Source organism: Abramis brama, assembly GCF_963993115.1.
Source record: "Abramis brama genome assembly, chromosome: 23".
NCBI classification, from domain to species: domain Eukaryota; kingdom Metazoa; phylum Chordata; class Actinopteri; order Cypriniformes; family Leuciscidae; genus Abramis; species Abramis brama.
In genome coordinates this window covers 4,796,599-4,817,331 of record NC_139985.1, presented here as the reverse complement: position 1 = coordinate 4,817,331, position 20,733 = coordinate 4,796,599, and the positions used below count along the sequence as shown (strand labels likewise).

Below are 20,733 nucleotides of genomic sequence, written 5' to 3'. Positions count from 1 at the left end.
AATGTACACACAAGACACTTCAAAAGCTTACACTTCCTCTGTCAGATTCTGAGAAACGAGAAAAGCGTGTGAGAACTAAAATAGCAGGTTTCACAGTAACAGTGAGTCAGGCTGAGAAGTGTGTGTGTGTGTGTGTGTGTGTGTGTGTGTGTGTGTGTGTGTGTGTCTTGCTCTGTTGTCTGTCCAGGAATATTTCCAGCACCTGGTCCCTCATTATATGCTGCCCTAAAACTTCAAGTGAAACTTCAACGCCAGAAAATCAGGCCGTCTTTCCCATCCTGCTTCATCTAAAGCCATTATTACCAGGGTCTGAATCAACCGAGACACGCCAAAGAGGGAGAAAAGCTCATTATTTCAGTGTCAGCTTTGTATTCTGCAAAGAAATTTAATCTCAGTCCAACTAGGGATCCAAAGTTCCTTCCCAACATTCAATTTAGACACTATATTGACTTCGAAACAGTTCGACTCAGAGGGAAAGGCTTACAGGTACTATTTCCAATGGTCTTTCAGCATATTTCAAGGTAAAGGGCATCAATTTTAAACGTTAAAAGTCTTTCTCAACCCCAGGTCAAAATGTTGTGAAAAACAAATGTCAACTCCACCCTTACATTTCCCACTGGTGTGACTCAGTGCCAATTGCTAACACTTGACTAGCTTTGTTTCAGTCATTGCAGATCAAGCCTTGAGCCATTTAAAAAAATGTAGAAAGCTAAATTATAAATTAGGGCTGGAACGATACATCAATATAATCGATTACAAAAATATGTTGATTTTGAATGCGAGAATAAATGGGATGTTTGTTTTTGACAGAATTATTATTATTTTATTTCAGTAGAATGGAAAAAAACTTGGTAAAGGTTTTGGCACTTGCTGTGTTAAAATCATGGACATGAAAAAAAAGTAGTCAGACTTGTGTTGTTCGCGGTCAAAAATTACTGCATTGCAATGAATGACGAATTTCATCTATTGGAAACGTTTGGTACTGCGCACAAATTCTTACTGAAAGCTCATTTTTTGTAGCCTGGCTAACGTCAGACCTCTTCTCATTGAGACGTGGTCTGGGAACCACATGTTCATTTTCTCGTATTTGAGGCGTGGTTTACGAATGCCCAGAGCCGTTTATTGGGCGCTACGAATGTCTATCAAATGCGCCTGTTCGTAGCTCATAGCCAATCGTTTCAATTATACCAGATGACGTATGTAGAGCGACAGAAATTCGACGAGGAAGAAGACGAAATAAACTTGCGTTCTAAACTACTTAGAACACTATCTAAGGCTGCATCGAAAGGTAACTTCGCGTCTAATGCCATGTTGGATCCATAGATATAAACAAACTACTTCGGTGTCATCGTCTTGCTGCTCCCTCCCTGTTCTGTGATTGGTTCCCTTTTTGAGAGGAAAATCTGGTCCATGGTGTCCAGGCTGCCTAGCATTTATGACTTTGATTTTCTCAGTTTTAGAAAATATATATTTCATATAAAAATTGAAAATGGTATTTTTGTGCATTTTTCCTAACAATAAATGTAAAATTCTTCTTTTTTCAAGTTCACTTTTTTCACTTCAGCAATAATCTGTCATGTGTCTTCTTTAAAAAGACACCAAACTGAAGTCTATGCTCCAAAGCATTCAATATTTATGACAGTTTAAGTTGTAAATTAAATTCAGGCCGATGCTCAAAAAGTTAATAAATGAATTATAACTACTGCATAAATATAATTTAGAACCATTAAATACAAAATCTAAAATAAAAATACATTATTGAACTAAAATATACATTTCATTGAAATAATAAAACATTCTGTCATTTTTGGCCGACACACGAACAGTACCAGAGGGCTGAAAATAATATTTAATTTCATTTTCATGTTTAATACACCAACCATTCATGATGTGGCACAACAAACAAAAATTTTCTTAGACAATGTGAAGTGGAGTAATTACCCAGTCTTATACATAAATTGGTTGCAAACTACATAGCCACTGTCTGTTTACAGTTTTTAGCAAAGCAGAAATAGCTAAAAAAAAAAAAAAAAAAGATGATTATCATTCTTTACAGTCCAAATGGACAGAAGAGTTTGCATTTGTGTAGGGATCTTGATCTGCGGTATGTTAAATGTAATATTGAATTGTGTCACTTAAAAATCGGACATGAATTGACCTGAAAGCACTAGTTTTAATGGTAAGTAGTTTTCAATTTACTCTTACTTATGGACTGCATATTGATTTACTGTTTCATATTAGGTCAAATTAAGTCCAAATATAGCAAATATATAGGCAAAATAGCCTATATATTGAATCTGAGAAACTCTCTGCATGTCCGAGAGAAGCAAATGCATGCACTGTAATATATAAACATACAAGCAAATGGGACAACTGTTGGCATGCAGGTTATTTGTTTTAGGAAGAATTTGATGAACAATATTTGTGGTCATATTGAGATTTCTGACTTCAGACTGCATATCTCGGCAAATCAGAGCACAGTTTGAGACATTCTTGAGATCTTTTCTGAAACTATACCAGGAGACCTGTGAGGCCTTTTCTCAAGAGTAAAATATGAGAAGCCTATTTAAAGTTCATTTGAGATTAAAGTTCATTTAATTTCACTGAAGTCTAGAATAATCACTGCGTGACAGTAGTTTTAAATAACATACAACATATACAAATGTGCTTATTGTCTGTGGCAGAAATAAACTCACTGACAAATTCATCACACATTTCATCACATGGCTGATAGATTTCTGCTGAGGGCATTTCATAATATCTTTATTAAAATAAGAAGAACTATGCACCCAATGCACTCTGAGATATTGCTCATATCAATATGCATTGAATTTATCCTTACTGAAATCCTGAAGCCTGGGCAGGGCAGAGAAAGCTTCAATAGAGAGTGAATTAACAGTAAAGAGAACAGCTAGAGGGTAAACGCACTCGATGCTAAATCAAGCTTCCTGTAATGTCCATGCTCAAAAGTCAGAACAATGACAGGACAGCTAAATAATATTTTAAAAGGTCTAATTCCTCACAACCTGAATACTAAAGAGCTCGTATTATGCCCTTTTCTTGATTTTGTTTTTGGGTTCTACTAGAAAAGTTTTTCATGCTTGAATGTTCAAAAAACACATTATTTTTCACATATTAGACATTGTTGCAGCACCTCTCTTTCCAATCTGTCAGTAACGCTCTGTTTAATTCCTGTCTTCATGAAGCCCCTCCTTGCGAAAAGCGGGATGTGCTCTGATTGGTCGGCTGGACCAGTGTGTTGTGATTGGCCAACCGCTTCAAGCATGTTTGGGGAATGTCACGCCCCATTCCATTGCCATGAGTTTCTGCTTCTCAGGTGTAAAAACTAACACTTGGACATGGCAACAACACACTACTTATAACTCAACCAGGCCTCTTCCCTTTTTTTGTGTATGCCTTGGGCAAGACATTTTTAAATAAGGAAAATTGTGACAAAAATCGTTTCCGGAAGAAAACTCAAGACTACAATTGAATCATTTCAGGGAGTTCAGAAACTGTGAGCACTGATATAGAGAAGAAGTCCCTTTGAAATTACTTTGTGCTTTGTAGCTTTTCAAACAAAGTTGACAAAGTCAAACAGCAAAATTAAAAAAAAGAAGCATAATAGGCCATCTTTAAAAGTACCATCTGCGACAGGACGGCTGTTCAAGACTTAGAAAAGGTTACAGTCATTTGTGAAAAGATTTGAATTCCTGGCTGGTTTGGGGCGTCAATTAAACACTACAAACAAAATCAAATAATCAAAAATGTGTTAAACTTGTGTGCTTCCTTTTCGTTCGTTTGTCATCTTCGTGGATTATGTGAAACTGAAGACTGAAGTAATGATGCTGAAAATTTAGATTTGCCATCACAGGAATAAATTACATTTTAGAATATATTACAATAGAAAACACTTACTTTCAATTGTAATAATATTTCCCAGTTTTACTGTACATTTGATCAAATACTGTGAGCATAAGAGACTTCTCTTTCAGACCCCATGTTAGTGTATAAAGCCTAGGACAGAGACTATACACACAGGGATGCAGTCTGTAACATTGTTTGCTAACATACCCTTGAGAAACGTCTGTCACCAGTACTTTACAGATTTAAACTTTAAATGTTAGTGAGTTAAACAAGCAGGGCCATGGTTATTGACAGGGTGATTCGATACACCATAACTTGTGTTTAATCAAGAACTTATTGTGTCTGCTATGATTGATTGTGTCATTAACTGAAGCATGTACTCCTTATAATTGTCTAGTGCTCAGGTAATTATCTACGAATGCACAAATAATAAAAAACATAATGGATCACTGATTAGCAATCTCTACTCTGTGTCTCAATGCAGGTAATCATTGTACTTTCGGTGGTCATTCTATTTAAAATGCATGGCAAATTTAGATATTATGACATTTCACTCTCAGACAACTCACAAGACCATCTATCTGCTCGAACAGAAATATAGATATAAAGAAACAAAACAGATGTGTACATACTTGCTTGACTCTCCAAATGAGGACATAGACATTTATTGTTTTTATATAAACCTAATTATAATTACTACGGACTTACCCGGAATTGTAATAATAATATTAATAATTATATTAATTTAATAAAGACTTTTCCTCAGGTGTGTTGAAATTTCCATCACAACGAACAATTTTGGCATTAATACATTTTTTCAAAAGTTACCTGCTTAAGAAAACGTTTGCATTAATATAAAGATGATTTAATAAAACAGAATTGCATAGGCAGAAAATATGCACACAGTTACACAAATGTACATTTATTTTCAAAAATTATTTTTATGTATTTTTTTATTTTCTTTTATCATTACTATTAATTTAAAGAAATAAATATTTTTATTCTTTCTTATTTATTCTTTATTTTTTAGTTATTTATGTTTTTCCAATTGAGGACAATCCTAGAGGTTCCCAAAGGATGGTTTTATCAGATTTGGCTTAGTTCTGAGCAAATTTTTTTCCCCAAATTATAGTGTATAAGTAAATTCACGTGCATTGCCATGTCCATTATTATATGTGTGGGCTTACGGACGGACGGACGGATGAATGGATGGATGGAAGGATGGATGGATGGATGGATGGATGGATGGACGGACTGATGGACGGATGGATGGATGGATGGATGGATGGATGGATGGATGGATGGATGGATGGACGGATGGATGGACGGACTGATGGACGGACTGATGGATGGAGGGATGTATGGATGGATGTATGGATGGATGGACGGACTGATGGACGGATGGATGGACGGATGGATGGATGGATGGATGGATGGACGGACTGATGGACGGATGGACGGACGGATGGATGGATGGATGGATGGATGGATGGACGGACGGATGGATGGATGGACGGACTGATGGACGGATGGATGGATGGATGGATGGATGGATGGATGGATGGATGGACGGACGGACTGATGGACGGATGGATGGAAGGATGGACGAACGAAGGATGGATGGACAGACGAATGGATGGGTGGATGGATGGATGGATGGACAGGCTTATAATTACCTTTATATAAAAACAGAAGTCTACAGTATACTCTCATGTGGAACCTGTGCATCACATGACCAGCTCACTTTGATATGTTTCCCTTGATTGCAGCTTTACATTGATCAAATCTATATGCAGCATGACAATACTTTAATCCTACCACTCTACATAAAATCCTAAATTGGGCACAATCGCATGTACAAAGGGGCTTAAGTGTTTCACCGAGCAGGAGCGAACAGTAACTGTGATTCTCTCTTCTCTCTGCAGTCCATAAAGGGGCAAACAGCAGCCTTAGACAGCCATGTCTGCTGGATCAGATTCATTTGGATCTGTAGTGCTGAGCAGTCCCCTTCACTCCTCTCTCTACTGTGTTAACACCTCTGATGAGTCACAGAGTGACAGAAGGAGAGTACAGAACCAGTGGGAGTCAGCTCCACATGAGAAGAACAGACATGGGTGAAGCCTGACAAATTCAGTTCGTGTCTCCTCTCGCTCGAGATACAGTCCTACGAGGACTCGTGTGAAAAGAGCTATACTATACTTCTGTGTGGAGTCCTATACTCCTGTAGTGCAGTACAAGACAAGTCATCGTCATTTGTGGCATAAAGCTGATTACCACACAATTAATGTCAACATATGTCTTCTACTCTTTTAAAAAGGCAAAAATCTGGGTTACAGGGAGGCACTTACAATGGAAGTCAATGAGGCCAATACATGTTACAATACTCATTCTCGTTCAATAGTGCAGAAACAAATATAAACAATGTTTTTTTACATTTCTGAATTTCACTTCCCTTGTAAGTGCCTCACCATAACCATGACGGGTTAAGTTGAAATGACTTTTTGTGGTAATCAACATTATGCCACATTTGCTGTCAACTGAGATGAACTTGTACTGAACCCAGAATATTCAGGGTGAATAGAACTAAACTCTTAGAGTACTTTACTCTAGTGTGGTGCACTATACTTTAGTGTGGAGCTCCTGACTGTAAAATTTAGGTAGGGCAGACTCTGGGTTTTAGAGCTAGTTTATGATGAACATTTTGTAAGCTTTATATTGTAAATCACTGCAGACACACTTTTGGGAGAGATCTAATGTCGTTATTCAGCCTGAGGGTGGCACTCTAATTTTGATTGACAGGCTTTAAAAGGTTAGTTCACCCAAATATGAAAATTATCCCATAATTTACTCACCCTCAAGCCATCCTAGGTGTATATGACTTTCTTCTTTCAGCCAAACACAATCTGAGTCTTATATAATCTTATATAAAAAAATATATCCTGGCTCTTCCCAGCTTTATATTGGGAGTGAATGGTACCTTAGATTTTGAAGCCCAAAAAAGTGCATCTATCCATCATAAAAGTAATCCATACGGCTCAAGGGAGTTAATAAATGCCTTCTGAAGCCAAACGATGCATTTTTATAAGAAAAATATCCGTGTGGTAACGTGAAAATAAGCGGGCCGGTCTCAAAACTGCCCCAATAGACCTTATTTAGAGCAGCGCCATGACAGGTATGAAAGCGAGGCTGTGAGGGATAGACTTAAAAAAAACTGTATAAAGCTCCTAGATCACTTATAACTTTCCACAGCTCATGTTATCCAGAGTTTTTTGTCTTCTGAAATTTCTAGGAAAGAAATTTTGGCAGTGTTTCATAATCAGAACAATCCAAAAACACAGTAAATAACAGTACAACCACTGAAGAGATGCATGTCTATCCCTCACAGCCTCGCTTTCATTCCCGTTAAAGGCCCCCTGACATCAAAAAGTTTTTTAGCTTTTAGTATGAATATGTTAGCCGTAAGGTTATGAATAAGCTAGTGTGTTCCAAACCAATAACAAAATCCGCATTTAGATATAAGCAGTCAAAACTTACAGTATCTCACTTCGGATTTTTATGACATCAACGCAGACTTCAGCTTCTCATCACATCTTCTGTCCAATCAAATGCTCTCTAGAACCTAAAGCTCCGCCCCTATAAATACCACCTGGCCAAAGCGACCATTGACACGTCACAGAGAAATATGGGTTGCAGATGTGTGTTCAGTTGCTCAAACGCTCGAGTTTTATTACATTTTCCAACTGTACATTGGTTTAGAGTGAAATGGCTAGAATTTATTCAGATCTCTACTATTCATCACAGATTTACATTGGACTATTGTGGGGCGCCGTAGAGCAGGGGAAGACTCAGGCACCCTAGGACCCGCTTGGAATCACAATACATGCCTGCCAAAGCCATGCTCAATTTTTAATATATCCCACCCACTTTATGACTTAAAATAGTCTAGAAAATAAAATAAAAAATTGTTGCAGAAAGCTGAATACATTTACAATTTATAATGGATTCAGTTTACATAGAGATCTACAGTATGTTGGATGAATATTTTGGTGTTAATATTTTGGCTGGTGTGGAGTACTATATGCCTATACTATACTATACTACTATACTATACTATACTATACTATATTGCAATACAGACCACCATTGCTGACATACAATGAAGATGGCATGCTGGTACTGTAAGGTTTGAAGGCCGGGGAACCGTGAACAACTAAAGATTAAGTGTCATTTGATGGAAGAGGTCTGAAATGGGAAGATGTGACATTAACCTTTTTAAAATTGGCCTTTCGACATGTGGGCCGGCGTGCATCACTATATTGTATCTGTTTTCTTCCCAGGCTTAATAAATGGGGAGGTTTAAAGACTCTGAGCGGGAGCGTAAAGAGAACGCTAAAAGAATGCCGCAGGCTCACTGAGAACATTTATTCGATTTCTGTGTCATTACAATTCAGGTCCCTTTTATGGGGGTGATGTTTGGCGGCTAAGACAGCAATGTTCCTATCCCATCTGCTGGGAAATAAAGCGCCGGATCCTCTTCTTGTCTCTCCATCCATCTCCCTCATTCCTCCTGTCTTTCTCTTCATCCGTGTTTCACTAATAGCACAAACAACACCTACACACTCCTCTTAAAAGTCCATACAAACACACTAATAGCTTCTGCTTCCTCATTTTGGCCGTCAATCAAAAGGAAACATTCTGAGTTTGTGCCATGAAAATTTTCAAACATGTCGATTTTGAAACTGACTGCTTCCCCAAGTGATTAGATTCATGCAACTATATAGCTTCATAATGCAATCTTAATGAAACTGTTTTATTTGAAAGCTTAAATATGATAAGGAAACACAAGAATGTTTGTAATACTGGAAAGATTGCTAGGAAAGATTTGAAACTAGACTAGTAATTCAAGCAGTCAAACTATACTTTAGTAGTAAACTTCACTACAAGCTAAAAAAAAAAAAAAAAAAACGAATTATAGTTAATACACTCAAATTAAAACTAAATATTACATAAAACTAAATATCACCATTATTTACTCTACTGTTTAAAAGTTTGGGAAAAGTAAGATTTGTTTGGAAAGAAATTAATACTTTTATTCAGCAATTTATTACATTGATCAAAAGTAATTAAGTAAATGTATTTATAATGTTACAAAATATTTTAATTTAAAAATAAATGCTGTTCTTTTGAACTTTCTATACAGCAAAGAATCCTGAAAACAATATATCATAGTTTCTCAAAAATATTAATGAAATCAGCATAATATAATGATTTCTGAAGGATCATGTGACACTGAAGACTAGATGCTGAAAATTCAGATTTGATCACAGGAATAAATTACATTTTAAAATATAAGCAAATAGAAAACAGCTATTTTAAATTGCAATAATATTTCACAATATTACTGTTTTTACTGTATTTTTGATGTAACAAATAAGGCCTTGGCGAGCCGAAGAGACTTATTTCAAAAACATTAAAAAACAGCCTCAAACTTTTGAACAGTACTTATCCACAACATTTAACTAGCTATTTATTTCACTGCAAAATAAAGGAGGGAAAAAAGTATAATGTTGCAGGAATTCAACTGAGTCATTCCAATAAATCCAGTTCATTGAAATAACCCAAATAAAATGACTCACTAAATTGAATCTGGCTTCACCAGGCAGTTCGCAAGAGCATGTGATTAGCTTGTTACTAGAAATGTACATTATACTTTAAAAAAGCTCAGTTACAGAAAAATGTTATTATTGTTATGACTTAAGTATACAGTTTTACCAAGCCGACCGTAATGCTGTGAAATGATTTTAAAGACCTGCTTCAGCAAACTTTAAAACTCGTTTTAAAAGATTTCAGAGCGAAAGAAACCCATGAGGAGATTAGCACAAGGTCTCGCCTCATCTGTAGGCATCACACACACTTTACCGGTGAATGATGAAGTGGCTTGATATGGTACATAAGACATTACATCAGTCAGAGATGCAGCCTTTCACACACTTATGTGTGTGTGTATGACGGGATGACATTGTACAGAAAAATCTGGGCTTTTCAGCACATCAATAAAAACATGAGAAGGACGCGAGAAGAAAAAAGAGTCTCGGAACGGCCTATGAGAAAAACAAATGTTTCCCCTGCCCGTGTAGTAATATCCTCAGTGGGTTTGTTTCTCCCTCAAACACTCACGCAAGGCTACGGCTGCGACTACACACCCATTCAGGAGTTTTAATGATGCCGGTCAGACACAGACAGACAGTCAGTACGTGCAGCAGGAACATTATGCCCTACAAAGGCATCTGTACTTTTCTCACACGTCCAAACTGATTCAACTTTAGCTTATGAACAAACCAATCAGGCCATCGAGAAACGCTGACATCAAGAATATAGTCTTACTGCGAGAGGCCTGACTATAAACAAACCGACAGCTAGGTCACCCTCCCGCAACAAATACATTTCATTTGCATCATTGCATTGTAAATCGATGTTTCAGGTTGGCTACACGGTGTATCTGCACTTCAAAACACTTGATACGAAGTTGTGCAAGATGCAAAACATGCCTTACTTAGGACGTCTAGCATTTTATCCAGTATATAACAATGATTCTCAACCAGTGGGTTGCAGGAAAACACTGCTGAAAGCAATTAATAAAATGCAACTAACTGTATAATTGAGAAAATTTAGAACAGGAAAATAAATAGGCTTGTCAACTTTTACAACAGAAAAGAAAATGAGTCCCAAATGTTTTGATGTTGAAGTCAAGGGTTGTGCATCAAATCAAACTCTACAATATTTTGGCACAAATTCATCTGTGACTAAACGCAAGTCAGATTATAATATTATCCAATTTATAACAGTGATTCTAAACCAGTGGGTTGCAGGGAAACAATGCTAAAAGCAATTAATCAAATACAATTAATTGTTTAATTGTGCATATTTGGGGTTTTCGTAGTGATGCAATGGAAGAACCATTTGAGGTTCCCCAAAGAACCTTGTGAACTGTTCATAAAATAACATTTTACAAATCTAAAATCCTTTTTCCACTATAAAGAACCTTTTGTGCAATGGAAAGGTTCGGACGTTAAAGCTTCTTCATAGAAACATAGATGCCAGAAAAAATGACCTTTTTAAATAGAGTATATGGACACAAATCTATCTGTTACTGTAGAGGCAAGACAGATTATAATATTATCCAAATTATAACAGTGATTCTCAAACAGTGGGTTGCAGGGAAACATAATGCTAAAATAAATAGGCTTATTAACTTTTAAAATAGAAGGAAAACACTTATATGTTTTGTTGTTAAAGGTCATGTCTCCATACGTTTTATTATTTTGGCACAAATTCATCTGTTACTGTAAACGCAAGTCTCATGACCTGCCCTCATCCAAAAACCACAAAGAAAGCTTCACAATGTAAATGCAGACAACAATAAAAATGGGTCCAACCAGTTTGTGCCAATCATAATGCGTTTTGTGCTATGAATTACTGGTTGCCAAGAGCACAAAACTATTGAAATCCAAGAGATGTTTTTGTACAATAACCAATTTTGGTACAGTGCTGGGTCGCCACTTCATATCCAATGTAAAATCTGTGTCCTGAAGCAAAACCACTTGAGAACCACTGCAATACAATATCGACCCTGAGAGAGTAAATATGCAAACAGCATGAATTGCAATACAAAGTTTGAATAATTCTAAATCTGCAAGGAAAATTCACACATTGCATTATTTAAAGATTGTAAAGAGAGACAGAACAGGAGATGAGAGAGGGGTGGGGAAGAATAGAGAGAGGTAGTGAAAGATGTTTGCTTGCACGTGTAACAGATGAGTCACGTGCATCCTTGTCAAAATTTTATCAATTATTAATGCTATAATAACATTTCATCATGCTTGCACTCTCAGAACCCTCAAGTGTCTTTTACAGTGAGATGTCAGTACCAGTGCATTTTGATTTCAGCACTGTTAGGCGTGGTTGACAAAGCAAATAATTGAACAGCCCTGACTATCATACCAAAGAAAACTGGGGTTTATATTATTAAATAAGAGTGTGACACACCTCAAATTATCTCAGAACATGACTCGCTTCTATAGCCTACACCATCGGACACCAGATTTACACAAGTATTTATTGACTAAATACAGATGAATGCATGTGAAAATCTCTGCTTGCTTAATATGCATCTTGCAATATCATCAATCATGCATTCAGACCATTAAAGCTCAGAAACTAAGGTGGCTTGGTTCTGGACAGACCAAGGCTAACAGCGCATACTGTCTGTGATGAATGGAAATATACACTAAATAAAACATGCAAAACCAAAACATTCTCATATGGCTGCTTATGTACATATGCATGCTCATATGTAAATAGATCTATGCATCAAGTATGCCAGAGATCAAATGACCCCATGAGTGCAGCATATGTTAGTTGATTGCTGATCTCATGCACATATAGAGGTTTTTAGCTGAAAACTGGCTTGGTTAGTTTTAGGTAATGCATATCATTGTGTGTAAATCATCGGGTGTGAAGTGCAAGGCTGTTAAAAACATAATTATCGATTCTGAATATGGCTAAAAGTAATATGGCATTTTAAATGTAAAAGCACAAGATTAGACCGCACAGACTCATATCGTGTAGCACAAAGCATTGCATTGAAATCACAAAAATATACATGTGCCAGAAGCTTTTGAAATGATTCGGGATACCTGTTCATTCCCGGGCCGTGTCCGGTGCCCATTCCCCCGGCAGGCGCTCCGTTGCTCGGCTTGTGGAGCTGTCCACCGCCCGCTGGTGCTGAAATGGAAGCCGGGGCTCCAGCCGTGGGGACAGCGCCTCCCGGTTGCCCCGGCTGGCCCTCTCCTTCGAGGCTCGCTTCATTCCCCATAGTCCCTCTGAGTGAGACGGAGGACAAAGACGAGATCTGCTGACTAGCGTCTGATAGGGGTGTATTTCAAACAACTGGGAGAAAACTCAGCGCAGCTCCTCTTCCGCCATCATCACCTACAATCCAGCATCCTGGGCGGAGCGCGCACGCGTGCGCCCAGCGGAAGGGCTCGACCGAGCACGCGCAGAGCCGGGAGCGTGCAAGAGAACAGAGGCAGGGCGGAGGAGCGGCGTGAACGCGCTTGTGTCCTAGATCTAAAGCCTTGGAGAAATGCATAGATTACTGATGTCTTGAAATAATGAAAAAAAGTTACCTTTTAATGTCATTTTATTTATTTTTCAGTGGAGATCACAACGTTTGGATTTTTAGTGTTCTAAGAATAAGCGTCTCTGCATTAAATGAACCCAAATACATTAGCATTATTATTTAACATTATATAAATATGTACTGAGCAAGCTAAAGGTGACAGTAAGGAAAAATAACATAACCCAAACATAATAACAATAATATAACAAATTTGGGACAAAACGTTATTTTTAAGAAAGAGAAAGTGTGAGCTCAGTGTTATTCAGGCAAAGTGCTCTTTCAAAGTCACCAGTCCTCTTCCAGATGGCAAAATTGTAATTTCACACCCAAGCAGAGCTGCTCAAATCAATCAAATTCAATCAATACTAATTTTGACTCTATCCCAAGCTGTGCACAGACACTACTGTGGCACTAATAGATGGCTGCTATATATCCTATAGCAAAAAATCTCATTTTCACCTGCATGAAAAATAGAATAAGGGAGAATGAAAGAGAGAAAAACACAAAGATTTGCCTGCATTGCAAACAGACTGACAGTACCTTGATGCCTTTTCCTCAAGCTTTTCTAGTTCAAGAGTTTGGAGTTAGTAAGATTTTTTTTAAAGAAATGAATAGTTTTATTCATCAAGGATGCATTAAATTGATCAAAGGTGACATTAAAGACATTTATAATGTTACATAAGTTTCGATATTCAAAAAATGCTGAAATGTTATTCATCAAAGAATCCTGGTTTCCACAAAAATATTAAGCAGCAGGACTGTTTTCAACATTGACAATAAGAAATGTTTCGTGAGCACTAAATCAGCATATTAGAATTACTTGTGAACAGTTTTGGGGAAAGTTGTAATGTGTTACAATGTTGCGTTACTCGCTAACAAAGTAATTGTGTTTCTTAGTTACTTTTTATGGAAAGTAATGCATTATGTTACACAATGTGATAATATTGCTTATTCGCATGGTTGAATTGGTTCATCGAGGGTCAGCAGTAAAGACATTGGTTAATAAAGTGAGATTAAATACATAAAGTACTTGTATTTAACATATACTTAAATATTATTACTATATTCCTTGTTGTATTTGTATATGTGTGCTGGAAGCTTCAGTACCAAGAAAAATTCCTTGTGTATTCAAGCACACTTGGCAATAAAGCTTTTTCTCATTCTGATCTGTTTTTGTGCAAGTAAATACATGCTCACATTTAGTCTAGAACGAAAATAACCATCATGTTCACAAAGCCCACACAAATGTCTGTCAAATGTCAGGCGTTTGTCAAATGTCAGTCAATAAATGGGAAAACAACCTAACTTGCGTTACTTATTTGAAAAAGTCAGATATTTTGTTGTAAATTTAAAAGTAATGCATAACTTTACTCGTTACTTGAAAAAAAAAATCTGATTATGTAACTCGCGTTACTTGTAATGCATCACCCCAACACCACTTGTAAAGGATCATGTGACACTGAAGACTGGAGTAATGATGCTGAAAATTCAGCTTTGATCACAGGAATAAATTACATTCTAAAATATATTCAAATAGAAAAGTTCTAGGTTAGAATAGAAAAGTTATATTTTTAATCAAATAAATGCAGCCTTGGTGAGCATAAGAGACCCGGTAGTATAGATGGGACTAGTGGTATCGACATTGGTCAGGAGAGATTAAGGGTTCATGCAAGTTCTTCAAGGCAAGCCTAGTCTAAAACCCTGAATGTGGAGGTCAGGTCCTCAGAATGAATGGGTTTTAAAGGGGTGATTTAATGCCCTTTTCTCAAGATGTAAAATAAGTCTTCGATGTCCCCAGAGTGTGTATGTGAAGTTTTAGTTTTTGGGCTCAAAATACCCCACAGATATTTTTATATAGCATGTTAAAATTGTCACTTTTTGAGGGTGAGCAAAAACGCACCGTTTTGTGTCTGTTCCTTTAAATGCAAATGAGATGCTGCTCCCGGCACAGAGGGCGGAGCTTCAACAGCTTACCTCACACACACATGCACTGTTCAATGTTCAATGTTCAAACGCCTTTTATGTTCAAACCGAAGTCAGACAATGATAGAGAGACTCAAGAAGAAGTGACAACATGTAGAAGCAACAGGACATCTCTGAATGGTTAGTTGATGTCATTGTCGTTGATGGTATCTTCTAGTCATTGATTAACATATTCTGTCTTGATAATCTATAAATCGTGCTCCGGGGGCGGAGTTTATGTAAATTCTAGGGTTAGTGATGTCATTAACCCGGGAGGAAGCTTGTGTAGTCCCTTCCAGCCTTTTGTTGTAGTCCTTAAAAAGCGATTTCTTTAAAAGCAAATATCTCCCGTTGCTTTGAACTTTGAGTGTTGTATCTTTGCAGATGTTGTTTATGCTCAAACAGCAACATCACACACAAACTAAAGTTAAAAAAGTGAAATCATAATCAACCACCCCTTTAAGAGAAGTAGCAGCACAACTCTGCTCAACAAACCACATGAGGTATGCCAAAAATCAATACTTTAATCCATATTGTTTAACGTACAAGGAAAAAGTAATAGGATGCACAGCTAATTATAGCAATTATCACATTTTGTACAATTATAAGGACTTAGTCTTGAGTTAGACCTTGGATAGTGAAGGTCAGTAAGGAAGCGATAATCTAACAAAGTAGTGCAGCCCACAATCGTGTTTAATCTGTGCTGGTAAAATCATCCTAAAAAGACTGAAGTATTTACTTTAGCCTAAATGTTCATAGGCAAAGTGAAAGTGCATGTTTGCAGAGTTGGTACTCCCTGGCCTGTATTAGATTAACTCATTTTGAGACCTAATTGAAACGGAGCTGACTGACTGGCACTGAGTCTTGGCATGGTGGCACACTCACTACAGCTGAGTCCTCTCGCAGGCGGCTCCTGATCACACAGCTGGTCCGCTTTTATCTCTGCTTGCATGGGACGGAGACGAGCAAATATGAGGCACGTCGGCCGCAGAGATATCAGCTGTAGTGCAACCTAAGTTCATAGCGTTTTGTATTAAGATACATTTTGCTATGAAAGTGCACGAAACTAAAGTTTTTACGACGTTACGTTTTCAAAGGAAGGTCTTTGGAGTCAGAGTCAAGCACATCGCCTATAGTCACTGGTTCTGCTAAAGTTGATTGATGTAGTTAATAATTTCTAAAGTAATGACTGTTAGTCTGCCCGGTATATGCCATCAGCCAAATCTCAGAAGTATTTGATTGAAGAAAACCACAAAGGTGACTAGCAATGCCAAACGAACAAGAAGAAAGACTTTAATCACATCTCAGCTAGAGTTGTGAAAGCTACAACAATTTGGAGGAGGTATTTAAGTTCTAATGGGACCGAAACTAAGCTTTTGAACCTCAACGAAAAGCCCTATCTTTGACGCAAACACCATTGTAACACTGATGCACGGTAAAGAACTGAAGCACAAACAAAAATCAGACAATAGGTTATTTTTGTCTGAACAGCCTTTTTGTTAGAGTGGAATTGAGGGCAGCACCATTGGGATGTTCTTCATAACGGATGATTGGTCTTGGACATCCTCTGGTATACTGGCAAGCCACCAATAACTCATTATCAATGAAGTGGAAATGAACAAAAAAATAAGAAACTAAAGATGAACTAAACAGCAACATTGACAGACTAGGACAAAATACACCCAAATTAATGACAGTTCACACTATGAATGACTCTGACTGTATCAAAACTGCAGAGCTGAGTCTAATAGTCGATTGTACAGAATCAAACAAAGGTGACAAGCTGAACAGGAGCTGTCAATATAAAGAGAGAGAGCAAACCACGTCGATGGCGACATCTAGTGGTCAAGAGTGAGAGTTGGCAGACTTTGGATATGGCTTACATACACCTCCCGACCTAGCCTACTATGGCCTCAGCATGGACACTTTTCTCACAATAATTCATGATTACATTTTAGAAAACAGTAAAAATAGTCAATGTTAGCATTTGTTTTTTATTTACATTTATGCAAGTCTTCCATATCTTAGCAAAAAAACTTTAATATTTTCTTGCAACAAGCCTTTAGCTTGTTCAGTATTGTGTGTGTATGTGTGTAAATACAAAACATTTAAAATAAAAACATATATATAGTATATATGTATATATAGTAATCAATTAAATTATATATAATTAACTCAAGCATTATCCATCATAGTGCTAAGAAAAACCGTAATGATAGCAGCTTCTAAAAGTGAATAATGACATTAGGCCTAAAAATAAATACAAACCTAAACCCAAGTTAAACAGGATCAGTCTTCTGAATGGAGGTTTCCTCATATGTCCCAGCTGAGGAAGGATCACTCAAATATGGGGTGAACCAGGAAGAACCAAAGAGTGCTGAAAGGACAAAATTGTTGTAATTAGTGCAATTAGACTTCTGGATTTAAAATGGCAGGCAAATAAGCATTTCAAAGATTGCTGGCTTCTTCATGCTCACAATTACAAGGAGGACAACCCTAAACAAAACCATCTCATTATTCCTTTTGACTTCCATTCAGTCCAGCCTTGTGGTCTTCTCTATGAACCAACACTATGGCAGTCCTTCAACTGAGGTGTTTATCAGAGAAAGAATCTTTTTTTTTTCTTTTCTTTTTTTTAACTAGGCAAGGCCAGTTTTTCACCACGTGTTCACTTAAACCCAGAATATTACCAGTATATTATGGCATAATGGGTATGAATATCTACTGCGTAAAATGAATGATCAATTTAATCTTGTTAGAAAGTTTAACGTTCATTTCATTTCCAGTTATACAAAAAAAAAAAAAAACTGGGGTAGTAAGTTTTTTAATCTACCCAAATGGTCAAAATATTCATTGCTATTCAAATCATATAGGCTTCTAAGCAATCAAATGTATATTCATGACTGTTTGTTTACTTCTTGATTTATATACATGTTATCGTATAACAGTGTAACAAATATTATTTACTTACAAACTGGACAGAAAAAAATGGTTTAGTATATTGGGTAAAACTGTTTCCCTTCCGCCATGCCTCATATTCAAATTTGGCGCATTGACGTCACTAGCAAGAACCAATGACGTTTGTGCCCCCTTCTTCAGCCCCGCCTTCTTGTTCTTATATGGCGTCAAACGCTCTTATTACGTTTTAAAAGTCTTATATTGCGTTTTTATTTATTTATCTATTATTACGTTTTTAAAAATCGTATATTGTTTAGTGTGAAATTAATGTTAGATTGTTTATAATATCTAATATAAAAATTATTTTTCATGAAAAGTGATCTAATAAAAATACATTTTTAATTATAGAAATGTTTCTCTACTACAAACCAACATTTGGTGCAAAGCTAGCAAGTTCTGTAATATTATAATTATATAGAAATATATAGAATTAGTTTAGTGCTTAATTTACAACCTGTTACTTGTAACTTTGTTACTATATATTTATTTGTTTATTTATTTATTTGAACTTTTAAAAATTGCAAACCTTAATACAAAATAAATAAATAAAATAACTATAACTATAAAATAAATAATATAAAATGGCTTATATTGTTAAAATCCTAAGAATAAACAATAGTTTTGAAGGTTAAACTCCTCCTTTCAAACAACAAACTTGTAATCCGAGGCATAGATTAAATATAAATGAAAAAGCTTTTATAATATCATGATGATCATGGACAACAAATTTAGATCCTTCTCTTCTCCAATTTCTTCTCCAGAGGACACCAGTATTAAATATTTTGTCCTTTCCTGTTCAACTCACACATCAGTTGTGGTAAACGGAAGCTCAAGCATGTTCGCTTGACGTACGAGAACCAATGAGGTTCATTCTCGTGTTACGCAGCACGTTTGAGCTTCAGCAAGAACCAATGAGGTTCATTCTTGTGTTACGCAGCACGTCTGAGCTTCCTCAAGACCCAATGTGGTTCATTCTTGAAAAAAAGAAGAAAAAAAGGTTTACTTTGAAAAGGTTTCAGTGTTAAACCTAATGAAGCTCACACTGCTGAAAGATTTGATGTTGTTCAAATCTCTAGTTCAGGATCCTTCTGCTTCCTTGAAAGCAACTGAAACAGATGCAACTTCATCCAAGAAGAAAACATTGAGATATAAATGATGCCAAAAGAGCATTACCTCTGATGCAATTAGATCTAATACAGAAATTGTACACCAATTTCTGTGGACGTTTGTCTCCAAGGCAACAGTGGGCTATCTCTCTAAAAAAGATAAAGGTTTGGGTTGGCATGGTAACCACATAGTAATCTCACTGATTTTATGGAGCCAGGCACCAAACACAAATGCTGAAAGAAAAAGAAAAAAGATTAAAATAACATGCTGTGTTTAGAAAGCCAATAGAAAAGTCATTTAGATGGAAAAGCTTCATATCTTGCACTTTTTCAGATGATTGTGGGACGCCACATGCTGGACTTTAAAACACAGAGAGTGTGTGGGTGTTCAATACTGTGTGAAACCCCACAGGTTGTGTTCTGCACCGTCTCCTCATAGTCTCCTTTTGTGCAGCAGGGGGAAAAACATGTCTTTATTCTGCATTCTCTAATAAACAACTGAATTTGGTGGTAGCAACTAGCTATGACAGTGGTGGTGTCAGATGATAATACCATAGTATTTTTGACATACGAGTAGTTGACGTGACATTTCAAGCAGTGTCCTGCCATGTGACATACTAAACTCAATTTTAAATTATTTTCAATGAATAATTGTATTCTTTTATATGCAGTTTAAATTACCTAAAATATAAGTGAGAGATCTGGAACATTTAAAAAAAATCATTTGTCACACTGCAGGACTATTAAGGCCAAATTAACTACTAAAATAAAAAAGCTGCCATTGTCAACCATATTAATGTAGCATTATATTTACATGAAACTTGTTGCAGTTTAGCGATTTCTGAAAAATGCTGTTGCCCCTACAAACAAACATGCCCCTACAAGGATCACACCCTTATCTTGATAGCTCTTTACAACTGAACTGAATCAAGACTGAACAATGACACTGGTTTCTTTTTAGAGCTGCTGTACAGAACTATTTCATCATTGAATTGCTTTCCTGTTATAACCAAACTGCTTTGAACATAGCTGCCAACTTTTGAGTTTTACTTGGAGTGAGATTTATGTCGGAGAGGGGGGTGTAAAAAAAATTATTGCATCACAATAAGTGTATTGTGATTGTCAAAACATTTTAGTAACTAAACTGAATTTTATTAGGTTTAGTGACAACATGTTACAATGTTTACATGGTACAATTTATGGTAAGCTATGCTTTTTTATTATTTCAAATCAATTCAATTATTGTGATTTGATTTAATATTGACTCATTTGGATAAATATTAGGTACACAAGATAGGCATTAATTTTTCTCAAGAAAAAAACAACTCACCTAATGCTGTAAACAAAATAAATATAATGCGTTTTTTTATTATAACAACTTTATTTAATGATATTAGTAAAAATATAATAAATATGCAATATAGTACACATATTTAGCAAAATACTCTCTATAGCTCTTTTTTTCTAGCCAACTAATGTGCTATAGCCTATATTATGGTCATTAAATGGCTTTCCTGAGGTAAATGTTATGTGACATAATTGTTCTCCAGCTGTTTTATTGACCCCTTTGTTTGATTGATTGGTCGATATTATGTATGAGGAATATACATTTCGGTAAGTTGTACTGTATCTTTCAACAGTGTTCATTCGTGTTTAACG

The 20,733-nt window shown here is 36.4% G+C and overlaps 1 protein-coding gene across 2 annotated transcripts in view; it reads right to left on the bottom strand.

Annotated features, from left to right (window-relative positions):
* The window catches only part of bsnb (bassoon (presynaptic cytomatrix protein) b), a 95,871-nt gene extending 83,041 nt beyond the window's left edge, over window positions 1–12,830 (bottom strand). For both annotated transcript variants that reach the window (XM_084101162.1, XM_084101163.1), the window contains exon 1: window positions 12,564–12,830. In XM_084101162.1, coding sequence (XP_083957288.1) covers window positions 12,564–12,742 — 179 coding nt within the window. In that variant the 5' untranslated portion in view covers window positions 12,743–12,830. The remainder of the gene's footprint in view (window positions 1–12,563) is intronic.
* Between the last annotated feature and the right edge of the window lie 7,903 nt (window positions 12,831–20,733).